This window comes from Dermacentor andersoni, chromosome 9, assembly GCF_023375885.2.
Source record: "Dermacentor andersoni chromosome 9, qqDerAnde1_hic_scaffold, whole genome shotgun sequence".
Taxonomy (NCBI): Eukaryota; Metazoa; Arthropoda; class Arachnida; order Ixodida; family Ixodidae; genus Dermacentor; species Dermacentor andersoni.
In genome coordinates, this window is record NC_092822.1 from 35,434,752 (window position 1) to 35,457,153 (window position 22,402).

At 45.6% G+C, this 22,402-nt stretch overlaps 1 protein-coding gene and 1 long non-coding RNA gene across 2 annotated transcripts in view; both read left to right on the top strand.

Moving 5' to 3' along the window:
* The window catches only part of LOC129383887 (uncharacterized), a 161,484-nt gene extending 141,589 nt beyond the window's left edge, over nt 1-19,895 (top strand). The window contains exons 3-5 of the long non-coding RNA XR_008611713.2: nt 16,658-16,752; nt 18,677-18,856; nt 19,802-19,895. This is a non-coding gene — a long non-coding RNA (uncharacterized lncRNA). The remainder of the gene's footprint in view (nt 1-16,657; nt 16,753-18,676; nt 18,857-19,801) is intronic.
* Nucleotides 19,896-19,954: 59 nt separating this feature from the next.
* The window catches only part of LOC126527623 (uncharacterized), a 35,549-nt gene continuing 33,101 nt past the window's right edge, over nt 19,955-22,402 (top strand). Inside the window, exons 1-2 of the mRNA XM_055068883.1 lie at nt 19,955-20,039; nt 20,455-20,756. Coding sequence (XP_054924858.1) covers nt 20,016-20,039; nt 20,455-20,756 — 326 coding nt within the window. The 5' untranslated portion in view covers nt 19,955-20,015. The remainder of the gene's footprint in view (nt 20,040-20,454; nt 20,757-22,402) is intronic.

Below are 22,402 nucleotides of genomic sequence, written 5' to 3' on the forward strand. Positions count from 1 at the left end.
TTTTGTGTGCGCGCATTGAGAAAACTTCGTGGTACGCAGCTGCGAAAGGCTATGTGTTTATTAACAGCGGGAGTTTGCTTACGCGCGCGCGTTCTGCGAAAAAAAGCAAAACAAAACAAGACGTAACGAAATGTCGAAGGCGCCTTGTAGTATATGTATGTACAACACGGTTGCCTCCTGTTTGTCGTTTTGTTTATAGGCGTTCAGATCGCTCCGCTAACGCCAACTGATGAGAAGCACACTCGCTCTCTCACGCGAAAATGTCACACGTGTGATCCTTCGAAATGCCGTGCGTTGGGATCGATTGTTAACGCTCGTTTCGCCTGTTTTATCCGCTTGGTTTTTCTAAATCTCTCCTCGCCTCCGTCTGCAACACGCTGCTTCCACTAGCGCGCGGGCACGCCGGATCGATCGTTTCCCAATTTTATTCTACTTACTACTCGAGCTCCTTCATCTCGTACAAACGTCCTGGTAAGTCAGTTAACAATCTTATCGCTATAGATTAGGTTGCCGGCTGATCGAACTGTCTTCTTAACGCGTTTGGTGAGACATCCTTATAGCACGACGTGCAGTTGTCGCCGTTGCAGTATATTCGAGTGTTTTAGCGTTGCGTATAGGCTGTTCTGGCACGCTGTCCCGGACACTGTCGTATTCCGCCACATTTTCAATGTCGCCATCTTGTCAGCTCTGATTGGCTCGCTTGGCGGCTACGCGTTCTCTGATTGGCTCAAAACGCGAACATGGCGGATGCCCTGAATAGCGGAACACGGAGATGACGACAGCGCTGGTGTAGTGCCATCTCGTGTCGATTGGTTCAGCCACGACGTGTTAGGAACGTTTTCCTGGCGCAGGAATGCTCCTGTCGACAAGGAAATAATTGTGTCGTTCTACGTTAATGACTGCTACTGCCGACGCCTTTACTACGCTGTAAACAGCTAAACGCCAGTCTCCGTTTTCGCAGCGCTTTTTCCATCTTGAAGGTTTACCAAAGCGCCCAACTGACAGCTATTATAAAAGCTAAACGTATACTGGGTGGGGGGGGGACTCCGGATCAATTTTGGCCACCTCGGTTTCTTCGACGTGCACCCAGTGTGCTGTACGCGGGTTTTTTTTTTTTTTTTTTCTTTCTTTTTTTGCATTTTGCTTCCATCGAAATGCGGCCGCCGCTGCCGGTATTCCATCTGGCGACCTCGTATTTAAGAGGCGATTTAGGCCCGAGCAGACGTCGTCAAAATCTGTGACGTCACGACGAACGGTTGGGGGACTTCGAGACGGCTTCGCCACCCGTATGTCGTGTTTGCGCATTTTCTGGCTTACCGAGCCTTCTCTCGCAGTGAGAGGGGCATTTTTGGTATACTGCAGAACTTATTTCGAATTTTTTTCATTGTTCCTTTAAAGAACCCCAGGCTGTCGGAAATAATCCGGAGCTCGGCACTACGGCATTCGTCATAGGCTCCCACTCCACCATTTCAGGTCGTTGACCGCACAGTTAAGTCTTGTTTATGGCCATCGTTTCGCGTCTTCAGACATTTATGTGGAGCTATGACGTCGCCGTTCCGAGCTTCCACCTGGCCAGGCCGTGGGTGCGGTTCTGGACGTTGACAAACTCCGCCATGTTGTCCGCTCTTATTGACTCGGAGGTCTGCTACTGGGCTGGCCGCGGCATCTCTGATTGGGTCAAATTAGCGGCATTACCAAATTTGACGATATGATGGTATTTGACAGTGTCCATAAGAGTACCCCACGTCTGAGCAAGCGCGGGACTACGACGCCGAGAAGTGATGCGTCAGCATGTTACGCTTTGTTGCTTGCTTCATTTGTCAAGCACGCATGGCGGCTGCATGCTATACTTTTGGACGGGCTTGATGCCGCCGTTCCGTCCGCCGCTGTCTTCTTGTGGTTCCTTCGTTCCTGCCGCTCGTGACGTTGGAGGGAATCGACCAATGGGAGCCGTTTCTCTCTCTCTCTGACGCACATGAGAACTCGAATTATCGTTGCCGGACCTTGATAGGGGCGGTGGGTTCTCCGTTGGCTATGGGGGTGGTGGATGCCGGGTTCGGACGTTATTAGCAGTTTCATTATACCTTTTCATGAGCATGCTTACGGTACGTCAGGCCGGTCGCTTTCAAGCGCTGTGGCGCCGTACTATGTTGGCTGATCGAAATATGGGTTTACTTTCGTTGAATTACTCGGCTGTGTGTTGTTGCGTAAGCTTGTTAAGTCGTCGGTTAATTTAAGCGTACGTTTCTTACCGAATATCTTCGTGCTCAACGCTAAAAGGGGGCTGTGAAATAAACTTTAATGCTACCACATTTGCTGCGGGCCTATAGTACCGGCAACACCCTGCCTTCTAAGTACGCTTTTTTGAACTTCCTGCTGACTTTAGTTTCCTCTGCTGTGTATTCACTTGGAGCCTCACTATTGTGAAGACTCATTGTGTTCACTGGTGTTCGTCTGTTGTCAGCTGTTTAGCATACTTGTACGTGCTGTCGTCGACTGGTGTGCTTGCTATGCAGTGCCTTCGTTATGCGTCGGTATAGTCGTCGTCTGCTACGTTCGTTTTTTTTATCTTTTTTTTCCTGGGGCAGTCGGCATACGTACGCACTAGCGCTATCTCTGCATACCAGCATAAGTACAAGAGTGGATGGGGCTGGGGAAATAGGGGACAGAAACGAATGACGTCGAGCGCGCTCCGGGTTTTAGCCTCCTCTATATACGTTGCGCCCCGCGTTTTCCCCTTTCTCGCGTAATCCACTATACTGCAGGCTTTTCTCGAACTCGTATTTTCTTTGTGCCATCCCGCGCGCCTTCCTTCCTTGTTCGTGCAAAGATCGTTCGACCCGCATGATTCGTACTCACACACACACACCCTCACTCCCATAACGGCGCCCGTTAATACCAGCCACTGTGTGTACTTTTCTGCCAGGCCCCTTCTGAAATCATATATGCTCCCGCTATTATGTTGCTAGCAGACGACCATTTCTCTTGGAGGAGACGAAAGGGATGGAGGGGGAAGACGAAGAGGGCTTGATAAAAGATAAAAAAGAAGCTTTTATTCCCCTCAGCTTGCCATGCTTTACCCTATCCTCCTCTTCATCCCTTAATTTTATTTATCCTTTCTTTTCCCCAATCTCTTAAATTGTTGTTTATGGCTTCGCTCACGTTCCCGCGCCCGTTTCTTATTGCCGTCGTATGCTGTCTTTTCTGCTCCTTTTGTAGTCCCGTATGATATTTCACGGAGCGTGGCCTCGCGCGTCTTTTGTCTTCTGCTTCCTCCTTTCTTTTCCACGTCTTCCGTGAACGGGTTCTGGGTTTTATGAAGGCGTGTTTCCGTTCTTCCAGCCGTTTGTATCTCACAGATGCGCCAGCGTTAAGCTTTCTTTTTTTTTCTCTCTCTTCTTCCTTTCTTCCCCTCTGTTTATGAGACTCGGCCGTAGTTTCGTATGAACCGCTCTTCGATTTTGTGCCTTTCTCCTGCGTTGTATAAGCTTTTTTTCCTCGTGCCCCTTTCACTCGTGAACGTCAATTTAGGGGATGGAACCTTTGGTTTCTGATTAATACTGATTCTGATATACTCAAATTCGCGTCCCTTTTTCTGATCATTTGTGTACTTCAATTTGTTATTTACGGGCGGGAATCGTGCTTTCAGGTTTAATTCCGTTGTCTCCCTTCTTGTGGGCTCTATTATTCCGATGACATATACTGGACCATAGTCCGCGTTCTATATTGTCGTGTCGCGGTCTTTGGAAATCGTAAATAACGTCGTAGACCCTTTGTACGTCTTCTCAGTGCCGCTGCCATGTTTTTTTTCCCTCTGGGTATCTTTTAATGATTTGCGCGTGCATGTATACGTTCACCGCGCATGCGCGGTTTATTACGTGCACGTTGTAAACGTCAGCGCGTTGTAAACAGACGTCAGAGTGGTGGCCGCGTAAGAGCGGGAATCTTCGTCTGCGTCGTCTCTTCGTCTGCACGTCTGCCACGATTTCTTCTCAATCTCTCTTTTTTTTTTTTGCTCTTGTTTCTTTGTCATTTTGCTGTATTTGTTTATCGTGTGCCCTTGCAAACGGCGGTTGTGCTACGGGCATTATTTATTCGATCCGTTCGTACATTCGTCGTTCGGTTCGCCTTGTTTCGCAGGGAACGTTAGCTGAACAGACGAAGAAACGTTCCGCCGTCTGCTATATAATTCAGCGGCCATATTAGGTCATTTAGCAGAGCACCGTGTGTTTTTGTATGTGTACGCGCCGCCGATTTTCCAACGTATGCTGGCGCACTCTGTTATTGACAGCAGCGATAATCCATCTGCCTCGTACACGAAACGAGTTCAAGCTTGATTGTTTTTTTTTATTATTTTCTTTCTTTTTAGAACGCCAGGCTTTCTGCTAAAGGCTGCGCGATAATCCATCTGCTACGTGCGCACAGGCGTAACAGAAGAACAGATTTCCAGTCGTTCGTTGCCGCGCGTGCGTTTTGCCGCGGCGGGGAGCTAGTAGTACTCCCTTTCCCTCGCTACTTGCGCAATCGATTTTCTCTTTGGCGTGCTAGCGCGCGCACGAGGCACGGTTTTCTTTGCTTCGTCTCTTTCCTCTTATCTCGCATCTTGCAGTTACTTTGTGCCTGAAAGGAAATATATAAGCTGCGTCCGGGTTGACTGTACCACGCACGGCGTAGTGCCGTGGCACAGAGACGTTGGGTGCGGTTACGTACGATGAAAGATGGCGTGCGATTGGAGGCGGCAGTCGTCGGAGCGGAAACGGCGAAGGAAGATAAACTATTTCAAGCGCGGTCTCTTTTGTTCCTGCCTTTTATTTTACTTTTTATCTCGTTTGCTCGTGGAACCTCGGAAACTGCCGTTTCCCCCTTTCCTCCCATTCGGCGGCGCTGCTTTGGCAACGGGGCGAGGAGGTTGTAAGTGAATTACGTTTGCGTTTTCGCCGAGTATTTCCTACGCTGACTCGTTGTGTGGTCGTCCGTTTTTCTTCGCTTTTTTTTTTCCTCGGCTGTTATGATAGTGATGATAGTGGCGGTTGTGGTGGTGATGATAGTGATGCCGTAGAACCGATAGCCATGAAATAATAAGGAGTTTTAGAGATAGCGTGTCCTAGTAGCATTCGACCCAAACTTGTTTGTTCGTTGGTTTCATGTTGTACTTTCTTTGAGTGGCATTTGTATGCCTGGTCGATAGCATCCCCGACCTTTAGGTCCCCTATTTCTAGATCTCTCTGTTACTAAAGCAAAGGAAAGCAGAACGTTAATTTTGCATATTGGCTTAGTGCATAATTCATCACTTCATCAACTTTGCATTTAAGTTAACGATTAATTGTACCCTTCCCCCTTTCAATAAAGTTTACCACCACCAACTTGATTTCAGCTTTGTGAGGTGCCTCTTGCTGCTCTCTGGTGCAGCCTCCTGTGTGCCGTGTAGATTACGATTTGGAAGATTTGCAGAAATTTCAAATTTACGCAAGACGAAAGAGGCGTTTTTCTGCGCTGCTCAGAAAACAAGGTACACAGAAAGACGGGGATTTCACTCTGAAAATGTTTGCACCTTTGAGAGCTTTCCTTCTCAAACAACAATCGTCATCTATCTTGCTAGCCTTTCTTTTCTTTAGCACTGTGCGCCTGGTAGTTACAGGTCATGAACAACATGTGCGTTATTTGTGGCGAGAAGTTGGAGTGGCACCCTCTCGCGTGTGACGTCATGGCCAGGACGTCGCTCGCTCCGGCTCGCTTGTCTGCCGTGTGAACTCGTTCCCTTCGTGCATGCTTCGGGTATCGGTGGCTCGAGCCGTACTTATTGAAGGATATGTCGGCTTCTTTCTGCTGTAATGTATGAAACGCCGTTTCTTCTTCGGAACTGCGCGAGTTGAGAAAATTTGCGACTTGGATATCACAAACTATGTAGCGTTGAAGGGGTTCACTGATATTGCAATGCATATGTGCGCCGTGTCTGTGCATAAATTTTGCGTAAAAAGAAAGCCTGCAAATTCAACATGCACTGTTATGTAAGATGCTTTGCTAAACATTTACCGTTTCCTTGGTACTTAGCTATGAGAGAGATTGTATTTTACACGGAAGAAAAACCTTGGTATATGATGTCAACATTATAAATCAGTGTTAGGGTACTGCCCACCGAAGTTTTCGTCATGATTCGTATTACTCTGGTGAGTTGTTTCAGTCAAATATGGCCACATTATTAATGCATAAAAGGAATAGTCAGGCACACATTTTGCACAAGGTTTACAACTATGCTTTCACTGTTCTCTGAAACAGGCACCCGGAAAACTCGCAGGTCATGGCTGTTAACACGACGTCGCATCATGTATAGTATGTATATGCTTCACGAATACCATAACAGCAATCACCTGAAAGAAAAGTTTCGTGATTAAGATCAGGATTCGATTAATTCGCGCTATGTATATCGTATCGTAGTGGCCTTGATAGTGACCGTCGGTAACCTTTATTGACAATATGGCATGTCCCTCACACAACGGAAGCAACCATCTGTCATTATGGCAAGACACACATTGTTCTTGAAGCCAATGTGTTCACTTCAACTTCAAATTGAAACCATGGTGCAGTTTTTTCAAGTGCCAATTGCAATGCCTAAAGTATACTCGAGGCACTGCAGCGCAGCTTAGGCTGCCTTGAAAATTAAAATTCAAGCATCTTCTGCCTTACCATGTTTCGATCCTGCATTGTTTACCTATACAAACTGAGAACTAATCGCTTCGTCAGTACATGAAGGGATCCTCACATACCCGCTTCATAAGGAAGACACCACAAGTCTCACAGGAATTCACTTGATTTCTGTCCTCTACCGGGGAATAAGGATATCTTCAATGTGTCCCATACTACTAATGAATGAGGCTTCGGCTTCTTCCATGCTGTCCAAATGGTATATTTCACTCAAAAATTTAGGCCGAGCAGTCTTTGTCAATTTGCTAAGCAGATTCATCATGTCTGTTCCTCAAGCAACAAGCACCAGTAAATTGCTCAGGTTAGTTGAACGTGTGGCACGGGAATGGGAATAGATAAGGGGACATTCCTTTCTGTGTGCTGCAAACAGTTGTAAGCCTCAATTAGCATTACTTCAAATTACTTCCACTTAAATTTGACCGGTGAAGAACAGCCTAATTTTGAGAAGCAGTTAAACTAGCTAGTGGTGCTGGTAGAATCTAAACTGCAGTGTTAGTTAAGCCCTCGTGTTACTGCCGAGTGTTTCTGTGAAGAAACGCAAGAATTTTATATTATACCATGAACCACGCGTCGTGAGCAAACATGCTTTAGCGGATTAAAATTAAGGTAAATGTTGTAGAAGTAATAGATAGCCATCGTTTGTGAGAGGCTTGTTGCATCACGGCAGGTATGGTATTCTAACTGAATTCTTATGTGCTCTGTTTTTGCATGTGTGCTTTTATTATTCACATGAGCTACCGCGGAAAAATGTAGATCCGCACATGAAAAACCCGTAGTGGGCTGGTCTGAGCTCCTTCAGCTGGTACTATAGTGCTACCTTTGAGAAATATATTGTCATCTAGAAAATAAGCTTTTCGAATAAATTTTTCCGCGGGTGAATATCTCGCAAAAATATACTAGAGACGACCGCCATAAGTATACAAGCGCAGGCAATGAGAGCGAACAGACGGAAACACTGCAGAAGGCCCTTGGACGCCGCCCAAACTGCAGCAGACGGCAGGCGCGAGTCCGTGCCCTCATGTCATGCGAACGGCGCTCGAAGCGCCCCGTAGGTCGTTCCCGGGGCTAATAGAAGTGACATAGCATTTCTGACAGGTAAGTTGTGAGCGGGCGGTTTTCAAGAAAGGAAATGCAAGCCAGACTGATGATAATTATTCTTTGTAGACAAGATGCACCCAAAAGTCTGTAAACTGTTTAAAAGTGTAATGAAGTGATCACAGTGGTCGAACAAGGAATTATGTCAGGCTGGAGCCGATGTTTCAAAACTGTCTTGCAAAATAACTTGTCATTTGACTTGACCCTCCCTAAGACAAGCCCTCTTGTTGAAATGTTGGCCGCAGCCTGAGAGACGCCCCTTGTTTGACTGTTGCTGGTCAACTTCTCGGTCCTGCGTCTTGCAAAACAAACGCAGGAAGAAGTTTATAGGGTACCATAATAGCACCAGTGCCTCAAACTATGGATGCTTCCCGGTTTTGCATTGTAGCTCACTATCTTAGTATTACATTATCATTAGAGATATTAATGGGGTTGGTTGGTTCATGTTAATATTGAGAATGTGCTGACTTAAAATAAAATAGCTAATGCAAACACACAGTTTTACAGGACATGCTTTCTCCTGTAAACTTGAGTGTTTATCTCTGTTATTCATGTAGTGCTTTTTTAAGTCAGTGCATTCTCGAGTTCAGTGTTGTCATTATTTCTGCAATTCTTCCATATTTTTAATGTTATTAAGAGACTGACTTGTTTGAGAGCTGGCAAGATGACAAAACGTAAATGCTCTGTAGGCCTCATATTTGACAACACTGCTGTGCTGGAGTGTCGTAGACCAGCAGTGAGCAAAACGTTGTGTGAAATGTCGGAAATAGCACAATAAGTGCGCGGCGAGTCGTTTCGTTCAATAACAGTGTCGCAACCATCGCTTTTGTGAAACTGCGCAGAACTGCTCAAGGTTTACGGTTTTCTTATTTTGCTTGTGACCGTCAAGGCACTGCGCACGTAAATATGTGCAGTGCATGATTTCGCAATGCAGTCCGAAACACATCGAGGTTGACTTCTTCGAGGTAGGGCAAAGATGTGGAAGGGCAGAACATTTGGGCTGTCACTAGCTGTCAAATGATATGTGTGAAATATAATGCTCATTGTTTGCATGTTTCTACATATACATAGCAGCAGCAACGTGGCCTAGATACGTTGTAACAGGTGGGACCACTGAGAGATTGATCTGAAATCGAGCTTGTGTTGAATGCACTTCTTTCCCCGATGCTCCTTTGGACTTAGCCTATCAGTTGCAAGGCAAACTTTGTTTATTGGCTGCTGCGTAGTTAAATGTGAGCGTCACAAACTAATATAATCAGTTTAAAGCCATGTGTTATCCATTAGTCATGTCTGTGGGATATTTTAATATGGCCAGGACATTTTTCCTGTTTACACAGTCAAGCTTTACATGCATATTAACCTGCTTGTAGAAGTACATAAATGAATCCAGGGCTGAGATAATGTAATGGCTTTGTTCCACTTCCTCTTCCTTTCGCACTTCATCGATATTCTGAGCAGCTTTTGTTGTCCCTAAGATCATATGGTCGTTACCAGTGGATTATAAGAATTGACCAAACTTAGTCCCTGCATTATACCAACCCAGAGTGCACCGTGCAGCCATCTTGCCTATCTTGTCATAGCGTTCCCTTTTGGCGCATAGCACTTTCACAATGTTGAGGTCATTTAAATTCACTTGTTTCTTGCATTGGTAATTTAACTTACTTTTACAACTGGAGCAGTTCGTCTCGCTATCCTACATTTGCTGAGAGTTCAGACAAAAAGGGCACTAGAAAAGAAAAAGACATATTATGCATGCTAGCAGAATTTGTCATGGGATTAACACCAGCAACTGTCCCTTCCAACATCGAAATTGTCATTTTACAGTTGAATGCCAGATGATGGCATCAAAAGTGAGCTGTGTACAGTATTAGAAAATTGCAGCCAATAGAAATTGCACACAAGAGGCCACAAATTTACCAGAAAGCGCGCCTTCGTGCATAGCGTTCACCGCCAGCATTTCTCTGTAAACATTGCCGTTACTTAAAGTTACACAAGCTGCAGTTGCCGGGAAGGGTGAGAAGCAGTCGGGGATCTTTGAATGCTGTTGTGCTCCACTCTTAAAGGTGAAGCTTAAGCGTCCTCCAAATTTTTATCTATTTGTTTAATAAAAGCCCATACTACTACTACTACTACTACTAACAATCTTTGAGTGAAACTCAAAAGAAAACGTTCCATCGATGCCTTATGAACTCAACAGAAATTTAGAATGTGCTGTATAATACAATGTCATTGGAGTACTGGCTGTGCAAGGTGCTTTAAGCTCCGGTAATTTCATGTGACAGACTGAAGTAGCTTCAGGAATATAAATTAGGTTTACTGAGTACTTAACGTATCTATTATTGCTTACCTACCTTTTTCTAAGAGAACACAGTAGTGGGCGGGGAATAAGCTGCGTAAGAATTGCGTTGCATTTGCGAGACCATGAACAACTTAATCAAGTTGGACAAGGAAAACAAAGTTTTTGGTTACTTCACATTGAATAAACATCACTCTCAACGGTATTACATTACTGTGTAGGAACCAACACTACTAGATTGTCAGAGTGAACATGCATTGTGGTAAACACTAGAGGCACAGGAATGTTGGTTCAAAGGTATTCTCCCAGCCTGCTATGTTTTAAACTTTCTTGTATGAATGCCTGTGTACCGTTACCTTTTGTTGTGATAGTCATCGTATAGACACTCCAGCTTCACTTGCAGTGTCAGCCTAATGGCTCAGCCAGGTACAGCCTGTTTCAGGCAGTGAGGAGAACGTAGAACTGGCATTCCCCGTACTCCACAAACAGCATTCCTCTGTTGAACTTGATGCGCTATGCTGGACCACTGACAGGTCAATGCAGCATAAAAAAGAAGCATCCTGCACCAAAGGCAATGCTTCAAAAGATGCTGGCCATGGCATATCTAACGGTATAACCGTACATGCAAGAAAAATGGATGCATCAGTGCTTCTCATATTTCAATGCACGGTGAGGCTGAAGACCACCTGCCAAGCGTGCTTCAACACCTCCATATGCCACGGCACACACGTACACCATAGTACGAACCTATAAAGCTAACAAGTAAATGTCCCAGCAGATCTACTGCGAAGCTATGGCTTCACTTTGAAAACGTTCCTGTGATGGTTTTTGCAAAATTTTTCGTTTTTGTCTGTCTTGTTGTGGCAGCCTGTCTCTTGCAGCTGTGCTGATCCTTCGTATACCTTGATAAAGTTGACCTATTTGAACGCTATTGCAGCGCAGTTCCCTCGCCCACATGCCCTTTTATGATCGAGATGTGATGTTCCCGGTTGTTTGGAGGAAAGTTAAGCAAGATTGAATGCAATGTACATGCAGTATCTCGCGCTGTTAGGTTGCCAGCCAGCCTGCAGCACTTCCGTCAGGCTGTGTTGGCAATTTTACATTGTTTACAAATTTGTGCCGCGAAAGGAAAAGCGTGTTTCGTGCGTCGTTAAGGTGGTTCGAAAACTCGCAACTTTGTTGCTGCTGGATGACAGGAATATATCTTTACGAAAATCGCGGAATACCTATTGTTAAGCGTACCTTATTGTTACACTGAAATGAACGATGAGAAAACAAGGTTCATTGTTCATCGTCAGGCAGGGAGTTCCTGTTAAGAAACATTTCTTTGTGTTGGTTCGCACTGGTTCTTCTGAACTGCAGCTATGTCTTGGAAATCATAAATTACAAGTAACACTGACCATCCCTTATGTTACATGCACACCTGGCCACACTTGTTTTCTTTGTTTTTCTTTCTTCTCTCGCTTGTTTTCAAAAATTTTACCATTGGTAGAGGAAGCTGCGCAAGTGTCGTGCGAGTTTCGAAATCTTCAGCCAACCTTACAGATACATGCAAGAGGTGTCTTTTTATAGGCCTGTGAGCTTTACCGAACAGCACTATATACTGGTTGAGACTTGCTTGGAACGTGGTATCGATCTCTGGCTGGTTATCGCCCCTCTAGCACTTCCAATTCCAGGCTTGTAAGTTTCATTTTAATTGCCTTTCAGTGTGACAAGCAAACAGAAGTGGCCATACAGACCCGGTCACAGAGCCACAAAAGAGGTCATCTTATTGTTCGGGGACCGTAGCAAAGCACGAAAACTGCTTGTCTTGAGGCCATTGGCTGCCTTTTTGATTACGTGTCCGCCCCTACTGAAGAACAGTGGTGTAGTTTCTGAGAATGGCGGATCCGTGGGTTTGTGAAAAAAATTACCAAAATCTGCAGAGGTCAGCACAGGAATGTGTGTACTTGTATCACAGTAGCTGGGGCCTTAGTCATCCACAAATTCATGCGAGAAGAATTGTGCGGGCCTTTTATGGCCTACAGTGTGGTCACGTTTGCATTTGAGGACAGATTAACTTGATGCCTTCTCTAAGGCAGTAAATGCTAGGGTGTGATAGCATTCGGCATCATACAAAAATTTGTATTCGTAGTCATTGTAGAAATCATTTGTTGTCTCCTTTTCCTTTCTCTTTTCTTTTTTTTGAGTGCTAAGAGGGAGGGGAAAAGAAAGTTGTGGCTTTGAAGGGACTTCAAATAACAACATTTGATTAGTTTATATAAGTAAATTATTTTTTTTAAAGCTCTGTTATTTTTCTTCATTTGGAGGCAGAAAAAAGGTTGCTTATTAGTGAAAAAAGTGATGGCAAGCTTTCCCCTTTCTTAATTTTCTGACAGAGCCGTAGTGCCAGCTCACTAGTGTGATGTCACAGATTTCAAAGTATTTGTTGATATTGGGGGCAAGAGCTACCGCTGGAAACAGTGGCGCTGCCATTGGCATGACGTGGCAGGAGGGATCAGGTGGATACAGCTGGCACGACGGCTACGTTGAAAGAACAGTAGCAGACTGAGAACAAAAATTTGAACAACATTGTGTGCCGACATACATATATATATATATGCGCACGCTCAATCGCTAACTGCAAATTCGTGCAATTCCTGCATTCAGACTTCAGGTTTGGTTGCACAGGCAGCTTCGCACAACCTGAATACATTTTACATCGTATTCTCTTGCGGATTGCTTCTTTCATGTGAGAAGCCAACTCGGCAAGCCTCATTGCGACAGCCGTGCAGTGGAGTGTATTATATTTTGTCAAAAGACAATGTTTCCAAAACGTTCTATGCATGCAGTTTCGGCAGCGAACAACTTGTGTGTTTTTGTGGGCAGTTAAAGACATGCGCAGGAAGGTGCCTCTCAATACTTGAATCGACTGGCAGCAGCCAAACTACGCAGAGCATACCATGTTATCCTTCATACCACGTCGACGAGGTGCTCCAGCAAATGGCACCGCTGTATGTTTGGGAGCCCTTAGCAGGCCATTTCAGCGCCGCAGCAGTTCTTGAAACATGCTAGCTCAAGTCCTTGCTTCCTTTGGAATGCAGTGCATTCCTTCCCAAATAGTGAATGTTCAACTTGACCGGAGTAGACATCGTCGAAATCCGTGACGTCACAGTGGCTGGAGCGGGAACTTAAAGCTGGCGTTGCCACTTTTCAACTTTTTTGTCTAATCTGACTAACCAAAGCCTCTCCTCACAGCAAGAGTGGCCATTTTGCTGCTTCCAAGGTGTGGTTTACTAATGCAATTTAATATTCCTCTTTCGTGTCCCTTTATAAACTGTACATTTTTGCACAGTGGTTTGCATCGAAATGTGAAGACACTATTTGGTGGAGAAGGCAAATTAAACCAGCACCCACCTTATGCTTGAGCTTATACTATCAGCCCTCCAAAGTGTAACAAATTTAATGTCTGTTAAGTAACACATTACCAGGCTTTAAATTCAAATTCTATTCATTGTTGAAATTTGTGAAGCACTTTACAATTTATAAATATGAAAATTAGAAAAAATGTGATTCTAATTGGGATAATTACAGCGTTCCTAAAGCAGCATGGACTCTTTGTTGCTGCCGTTGTCCCCTAATGACACCTCATAACGAACACTGCAGTCATCTGAATCAGATTTTATAGGAAGTTCTCCAACTTTTCGATAGTTCAAAAGGTACACGGGCTTCTTGCACCACCAGTCTGCCATGTCAGAAGACAAGTGATGCGAGCAGCACTGACAGTTGATAAGCTTTGTGACGCCATCTGTATAAAAACAATACCTACCATAAAATTTTTGTTTAGCCAACTTTCTGGGTAGATTTCACAACTAGTCTGTGGATATGTCTCACATTTACCGACTAGTGTCTCAAGTATAGCCAGAAGCATGCGCCAACCAGACAAGTATACTCGGGCCCCGTGCTTAAAGCGTCGGTGTGCGTAATAGTATCTGCCAGGACTATGGCAGAGCAGTTAACAGTTAGTTAATTAGTTAAGTTACTTAGTTAATAGTTAATTCAGGCACTGTGGTGCAACAACAACCTGTACTATTTTGTCTGTCCACCAAGAAGAACCAAAGCGCCACCAGCATTTCTTGGGCCTCTCCCACCACCGTCATAATTAACAAGGAGAAGGAGCCATGGATGTAGGCAGTGCAAAACTAAAGGAAGCAGAAACATGACAGGAATGCTTGTTATTTGTCCATTGTGTTTCCATCTCTTTTGCACGGCCTACCCAGTAGCCAGGTTGCAGTGTCTGTAAACAAAAGAAGCCACATTTCCTTTTCCCTCACCTCGAGCCTAGAAAAAGGACAGAGAAGAAAAGAAGAAAAAATGGAGTTGGAGTGAATAAAGAAAAAGAAGTAAGGACATTCCCGCTTCCTGTGCATTGTTTGAAAACGAGGGCAGTTGCCTCAGTAAAACCAGGAATTGGGAGTCAGCACCTTGTAGGAGTGTGTTCATAATTCTTCTTGTGTGTCTTACGAGAAGTTAAATGTGAAGCTTTCTGTCTTCTGATTGACATCCCCCTGCTAAAGACAGTTCTCACAACATAGATCAAGGTGTAATCATTATCTCGGCAAATTTTGCAAATGCTTCTTTCTCATTTGCTACAGTGCCTAGTCACGTAGCATGTTCAAGGACTGCATTCTTTAAGAGTGGTGCCATGGAGACCATGAATTTGTGATATCAAGCATTGAATGGGTTTGCGTATGCGGGGAAGATGCAATGTTACTTCAAGGACTAAGGCTTTCCGTGGTCTAAGCAGCTATTACCAAAGACTGCTGCCGCAGACGTTAACCTCTACTTCGGTGGTGCTAATCTGCACCTGTGTGTCGCAGGTTGCATGGCACTTACACTTTGGGCACACTGCACAGAATGCGCAATCACTGTCAAATAGCCATTGTTCAACTTGTTTCTGTCTGCAAGCCACTTCAGTTGTGTCAAACGATGTACAATTCAACTCCACATCGCTTTCAAATGCAGTTTCAGTTTACTGTGACACAGGTGGCTTTCGAGTTTCCTGGTTCATGTTGTGTTCCATGAGCAAAAGGAATAACATAGCTAATCTTGGTAAGGTCACATGCCTTAACAATTATTCATGCACTTGTACAAAAGCACATGGTTGTCACTAACTCGGAGCTCCTAATTTTAGCAATACTTTTTTTTTTTCTTGCCCTTCTTTGATTTGGATCCGACACAGGTGCCACTATGTCACAATTGCTAGGATTAGCCACTTGGTTCAACGCAAGATAGGAAAAGAAGAATGCAAAATAAAACAGAATGTTTCAAAATATGGATCCAGACGTAATGACACATATGCATTTGGTTCAGCTGTAATACGAAAATGTGTAAAGATTGTTGTTGTTTGTAGTGTTAGATATGGGGCTGTTTCCTGAGCCTACTTCGAGTTCCCCAGACCACATCGAATCGTGCCACTGCTAAGTAAGGAATGCAGAAGCATGGATGACACATTCCTGAGGCACGACAGGTGCAAACAAGTTGGCGGCCCCCACTTCGTGTGCCCTGCGGTAGCTATTCACTGCTTGACTCTTCCAGAAAAGCGAAGGGATAGCCCGGCATTGTTGCAAGTAAATTGGGTCCCGAAGCAAGACGGCTGTAATGCACCGTGACAACAAGATGGCTGTAATGCACCGTGACAACAAGACGGCTGTGATGTACCGGGAAGGCCTGGCAGCGCCTCACCGGCCGCCTTTGAAGAGAGCATTGCACCACAGCAAGGCAAGACCACGGCGACTCTCTTTGCCGGGTGCGACACCACTGCCCGGGCGCCTACCATTGGCCGAAAATGGCGTCATCGGAGCGGGCTCTCCCATTGGCCAAGACAAGACACGTCTTCCAGTCATCGAAGGGCTTAAAAGACGGAGACCGGGAGCAGAGCAGAGCATTCCCTGATTGACCTCTCTCGAACTTCTTGCCGCGGGCCGCAGCGTCCGAGTTGCTGCCGGCCCGTAATGACTGTACAACTGTTACTTGTCTCTCACCTCTCTCTATATAATGTAAAATAAACCCTCCCAAGTTTGTTTTTCATCCCGAAGTCCGTCCCTCAACCCCTACAGTAGGCTTGCTGGTTCAGCTGCTTGCACTGTTTACACTTGTCTTCAAGGTAGCAATCCGGACAGAGCCTACAACAGAAGTTTTGCCGGCAATAGTGACACTACTGCCAGTTATTCTCACTGGTGCAACTGTTGTGACGGTAGCGATCATTACTGTCACCACTGTGAAAATAGTGATTACTGTTGCTATTGTGACAATGGCAATTATTGCTGTCACAATTGTAGCAATAGCGATTATTACTGTCGCTTCTGTGACAATTGTTCTGTCATTACTGCAACAGTAACGGTCAACAAAACTATTGACATCAGTGTGCACATGAGGCTGTCATGGCATACACACTTTCTACTTTCAATTTTTTTTTTCTTTAATTCATCTGTGTCTTTGTATTAAGAACGCCTAGATGAATGAATGAGCATCCGTTTGAAGCCTTATAAACACCTCTCTTGTTTTGCTTTTCTCGCTACCCAGGGCGGACAAGCAGAATGATGAGCTGGCGACAACGGCTGGTCAGCGGTCCAAGTCCAACTTGGCAGGCCTGCAGTTGGACGGCCAGCTGCCAGGAGGTGACCTACATATATGCTGTAGCCATTATTTGCTGTCATGATTCGCTGAAGTGTACCTGCGATCGTGTCCTCTGGTTGTGTATGCTGACATCGAAAAGGCTTGTTGCTGCCTCAATTTGAGTCGCAGACAATGGGTATTGGCTTAGCAAAAGGGCATTTTCAGCAATATAACTGATGGTGGAGTAACTGATCATGCCACCTTCACCAAAATGAGGCACAAGGATTAAAGAAACAGTGAAATATATTTACAGATTATGCACAAAAGATAGGGCAGAGCAGGCAAGCCCCTAATGTCGCCATCTTCCACCCCAAGCTTGTGCTCTACTTCTCCCACCCAATCGTAGTAATTGCTACAAAGAAAACCCATACGGGTTCCTCGAAAGAAAAGCTTCGCAGTAGAAGAAAAATTCGTCCTGGTTCGGGACTTGAACCAAGGACCACTGCCTTTCCAGGGCAACCACTCTACCATCTGAGCTAACCATGTGGCTAGCGCATGGCAGGGTGAAGTCGGATTTGTCAACAACTCGATGCAAAGGCAACACTTGCGCTACGTACATCTGCGTCCTGTCCCTGACGTTCGTCAACGTAACACTAAGCGCAATATAAATCCTCAAAGACAACTGTTTGACGTTTGTTCCTTGCTTTGGTTGCCATCACATATTAAGCCTACAGCATGCCTTTGGCAAAACTTAGCACCATTCAGTTGGCGCAAGGACAACCACACTGCACGTGTTGCCATGGTGATTGCATCTTTAATGTGCTCATTGCCAACAGTGGCTCATGTGGCTCGGGTTGATCTTTGAGAAACGGGTGAAGTTTGAGCCCGTTTTACGATGTGATCATGAACTTGCCCTGGTGAAGCAAGTGTGAGTGGAACAGTCAAGAATGTCAGAAGCTTGTGAAATCACAACCACAATAGAACCTTAAATTGTGTGTTTTTAGCAGGTTTGTAGCCGGTTTTCAGGCTACAATACTCAATTTCATACATAGCCCACAACACTACAAAAGCTAGAGAGACTTTTCTCGTTGGCGACCGCAAAATAGCATGCCACGTATGAAGGAAAGACAGTTGTGCATCATGTATTTTGATGTCACATTAGGTATCATAGTATCATATAGCAAAATATGATAAACTTATTACAGGAAAGGCATTGCATATCTGAACCTGCCACCAAACAGCAAAGTGGCACATTTGTGTGACTGCTAGCCACAGAGCACCACTTACGTTTGCGACCAAGACATAGTACATCGCGTAGTGGAAGTACAAAGGTGCACAAATGATAAGTCATTTAACGTAAGCTTATGTCCACAAGTTGTTGTATATGAAGTTTTTATTTTGTATAAGACATCGCAAACCAAAAAAGCACTGAATTGCAAGATGCCTGCGCGAAACTTCTATTGATAGCACTACTTCCGTAGCTTAAATTAAAAAATCAAATTATGGGGTTTAACGTGTCAAAACCACTTTCTGATTATGAGGCACGCCATAGTGGGGGACTTCAGAAATTTTGACCACCTTAATGTGCACCTAAATCTAAGTACACTGGTGTTTCGCATTTCACCCTTATCGAAATGTGGCCGCCGTGGCCAGGATTAGATCCTGTGACCTTGTGCTTAGCAACCCAACACCATACTAAGCAACTGTGGCAGGTACTTCCACAGCTTCTGCAGCATCAACTATTAAGTAGGAAGCAGAGTATAAGTGCACAGAAGAAGTAGAATATACGTGCATGTGTGTTGTCCAGTTTCACATGCCATCTATGTCATTGCAGACTTCATAGTTAGGAGTGCTTGTGCCGGCCATGTTTCCATACCAGGAACTTGTCTGCTGTTGGGTTCCTTTGTTTCTTTCTATCTATCTTGACCAAGGTCTTGGCACTGCATTACTACAATGGTTGTGGCACCTTCCTGTCCTTTGGTGCAGGATGCCTTGTAGGGTCAGGATCCGGGGACGAGGCACAGGCATTGGTTGGTGTCGGCAGCAGTGGGAGCAGAAGAAGCCGCAGTGGCGGGAAAGCGGAGCAGGATGGCGGGCATCCTGTTCACCATTGAACAGATAGAGCTGATCCGCAGGCTTCGGGCCTCGGGCATCACCCGGGATCAGGTGGGTGGGCTCACCCTTCATCAAAGCTTGGCGTAACTCGTGGCTAAGCACTGCACACTACAAGTTGCATTGACTTAGTGTCCGACACAGTGGGAAGCAAGTCTGAAGGATGGATGCTCTGAATGTTGGAACCTGTCAGAACGTGGTGTCATCTGTTGGATGCTTGTTGGTACGACAGGTGGTGCATCAGATTGCGCACAAGATCATCTCGTGTGTCTGATGGCAGTTGTGGCACGGCATCCAATACCATGTGTAATAACTCTCAAAGATAGCTTTTCTGACTGTTGGATCTTGTTGGAACCTGACAGAAACTTGTTGCATGCAGTTGTTTATGTGATTTGTGTTGCAGTGGATCACTTGCAGAATCATACCATGCGTCTTGCTTAACATGATCGATACAATACACGGGGCAGAAGCCCATTGCACAGCTTTCATGCTGGTGCTGTGTGTGTATAATCTTGATAAGCATGGGAGTTTTGAGGCCTTTGTTAAATTTCTCAAAAATATGTGCTCATCTGTAAAGCTCAACTCGTAATAAAGTGGACAAATATTGGAGGTCCCTTTTGGTTCATCTTAATTTGAGTCTCCATGTCTAACTTCTTTTTTTTCCCCCCATCTTTGACAATCTCCTGTGTGAATTCGCAGTTGTTGGTTTATGGTTGTGTGTGTCTGTGCTTCTTCATTTCCGTGTTTTGTTTTGTTTTCTGCTTAGCACAGTCATTAGAATCTTAACTTTGCCTTTCTTTTTTGGCCTTGTGGGAGTGCAAATGAAGATAACCTTTGAGCAGCTGGATTGACCCAACAGCACAGTTATAACAAGCCTTTGCTTTTTTTGGCCTTTTTGGAGTGCAGGTGGCAGTGACCCTTAAGCAGCCGGATTGACTCAAAAGCACAGTTACGGCAGTCCCAACCCTGACTTTCTTTTTTCATTTTGCGGGGATGCAGGTGATGATGGCCTTTGAGCAGCTGGATCGGCTCGACATGGAGTTGGGCAGCGCGGCACCATGTCCCGTGATGCCCGCGCTGATGCCGCGCGGGCGGTCCAACTACGGAGGAGGTGGGGGAGGGGGCGGGGGGTGGCGACTCGCATGGGGGAGCAGGAGGAGGATCAGGGGGACACAATGGGCTGCTGTCTTCTTCGGCGGCAGCCAGGAGCTTCATGGCCAGTAGGGAGCCGCCACAGGTGGGTGTGCCACATTTGTCTTTGACATCGCTGCTGCTGCCAGCTTGTTCCAAACACAGAATTCACCTTCGCATATATGCTGAACTTGCTTCTTATGCTCAATCAAGTCTTATGATCATGAGATGGCTGATTGTTTGAAGTCTCATACCCACAAAGTGAATGTGAGAAGCAGGTGATTCGTATTTGCCAACCTGAGACTTGATTCGCTTCTCGCTAATGCTCCCGGTGAGCAAATTGCCGGAGTGTGCACATACCGTATCTGCTTCCGCCAACTAAGCCAGCCATTTGTGGCACACTGAGGGTAACATTCAGAAAGTGTTTGTTCCACTGTGTCAAGTCTTTGCACCATTGTACATTTACATGCACTGTTGGTCGTGCACCGCACACCTGGTGACAGTGCCCTGCTCTGCACCAGTTGCAGAATGCCTCGTCAAACGACTCGGCCACTGGGGACTGCGGCCCGCACAACGGCGAGAGCGTGGCCTCCCCGCCGACGACGACAGCCGCGAGCAGCAGCGCGAAGCTGCCCAGTGAGCTGACCATCATCCCGATCTCGGCCAATGCGTCACCCCAGGGCAACGAGGATCACGGAGGCTATGGCGGCAGTGGCGGAGCCTCGTCAAACATGTACCCAGCGGGTGTGGTTCCCATGCAGTACCTTATGAACCCCCATGAATTCCTCCAGGAGGAATCGGGGGATATCGACGAGCTGAAAAGGTCAGCGTACCCACTCCTCCCACCGTAAGATTTATTCAATCCATCACCCTACCTTCTCTGTCTCTGCTTAGTCTGGGCCTTCATTCTGTGGCTATGCATGGCGTTGCTGGACACAGCTCTCTGCTCGCTTTCGCTGCCCCCGTGACAGGTCCAAAGTCCAGTCCTCATTTGAACAAGCGAAAATGTTTGCAGCCTCTCTACCTGCATTTCCATGTAACTGAAAGGACAGGCATACCCAGTATTCGAGCTTATCAGTTTGTCACACTGTGTGGACCAACTTTTATTCAATAGAATTGCTGAGCAGCCCAGTGCCTCATTGTGGCATGGACCGTGATTGCGGTGAGAGATTGATGTCGAAGAGTTTCTGAGACAACACACCCGACATCACTGAGTGTAGCTAGGAAGTCCCTACGGCATCCATCATCGTAGTAAAATTTTCATTTAAGCTCGAGAAAGCCGCCTTGTGATATTTTAAAGGGATCCATTGCAACGACAGGCAGCTTTTCAAGTTTCCTCGAACTCCAATAATCAGAACTCAATATTAGGACAGTTGATGCGATAGCACCACATATGTATCAACACAGTACAACTCACGAACTCGCATTGCTTGGTCATTTATTTACCAATGCGTTTCTGCAACTCTATATCTAGTAAAATCCCTTCTTTTCTCATACATAAAAGGTTTTTGGCCACCCTCCACTTGACGTTCAAACTTGAGATTAGCCTAAATATCCAAATGTTCCCTCTGCTTTGTCAATATGGGCAAGCCTCCATTGACATTAAAAACAATCCCCAGTAACCTTCATCAATTCAATTCCACAGTGAATCCTCATTTGAGTTCTTACCGAGGCATAACTAGGGATCCTGAATTTGCTTTCAGAGCGTGCGTAGGTGTTGACACGTACACGAGAGGGCTGCAAGGCATTCCAAAAGGCTCAAATGGCTTGTAAGATGCTAAGTAAGGCCTGGTTCACACAGCCGTCATCCAACCCATCCCATCATTGTCGTGTCACCGTTATCTGTCACGAGAGACAGTTTTCTCGCTGGGTTCCTGTCGAAAACAGGACACTGGCGGCAACTTAACGTTGTAATGGCTCTTAACATCGCTGATGCTACTGAACCCCCCCCTGCTTTTTTGCTAGAAACGGGCAAGGAAAGGCTCTCTCCTGACTGATGACAATGCCGTGACAATGACGGGCAAGGGTAGATGATGGCCGTGCGAGTCATGCCTAGCAGTTCTGGCAGTGCAGGCTTGCTTCGCCTAGTGCCTTAAGAACAGTGCAGCTGCCTTTAATGTTCTGAGGAGCTCACTTTCTGCATCCTACCGTTGTGTTGTTCGAAACCCTATAAACATTTCCTGGCACCCCAGTGCCCTCGTTTAATCTTTAAACATTTTGCTCAAGGTGCCACATATATAGAGACTGACGAGAAAATTTCAAGTGGAGCTAGGTTAGGCGATTGATTGCTCTTCTGGAATACCAAATAAGTGACCCCTTTTGGCAGTGGAAGCTGGCACGTTCGGTGGTGGAAGAGGGGGGGGGGGGGGGAGGAAAAAAATTGCCGTAAAATTACCATGCCGTTTCTTTGTAATGTCATAAGTTGTGGAATTACATGGCCAAGCTCCTTTCATTCATCCGTTCATTGAT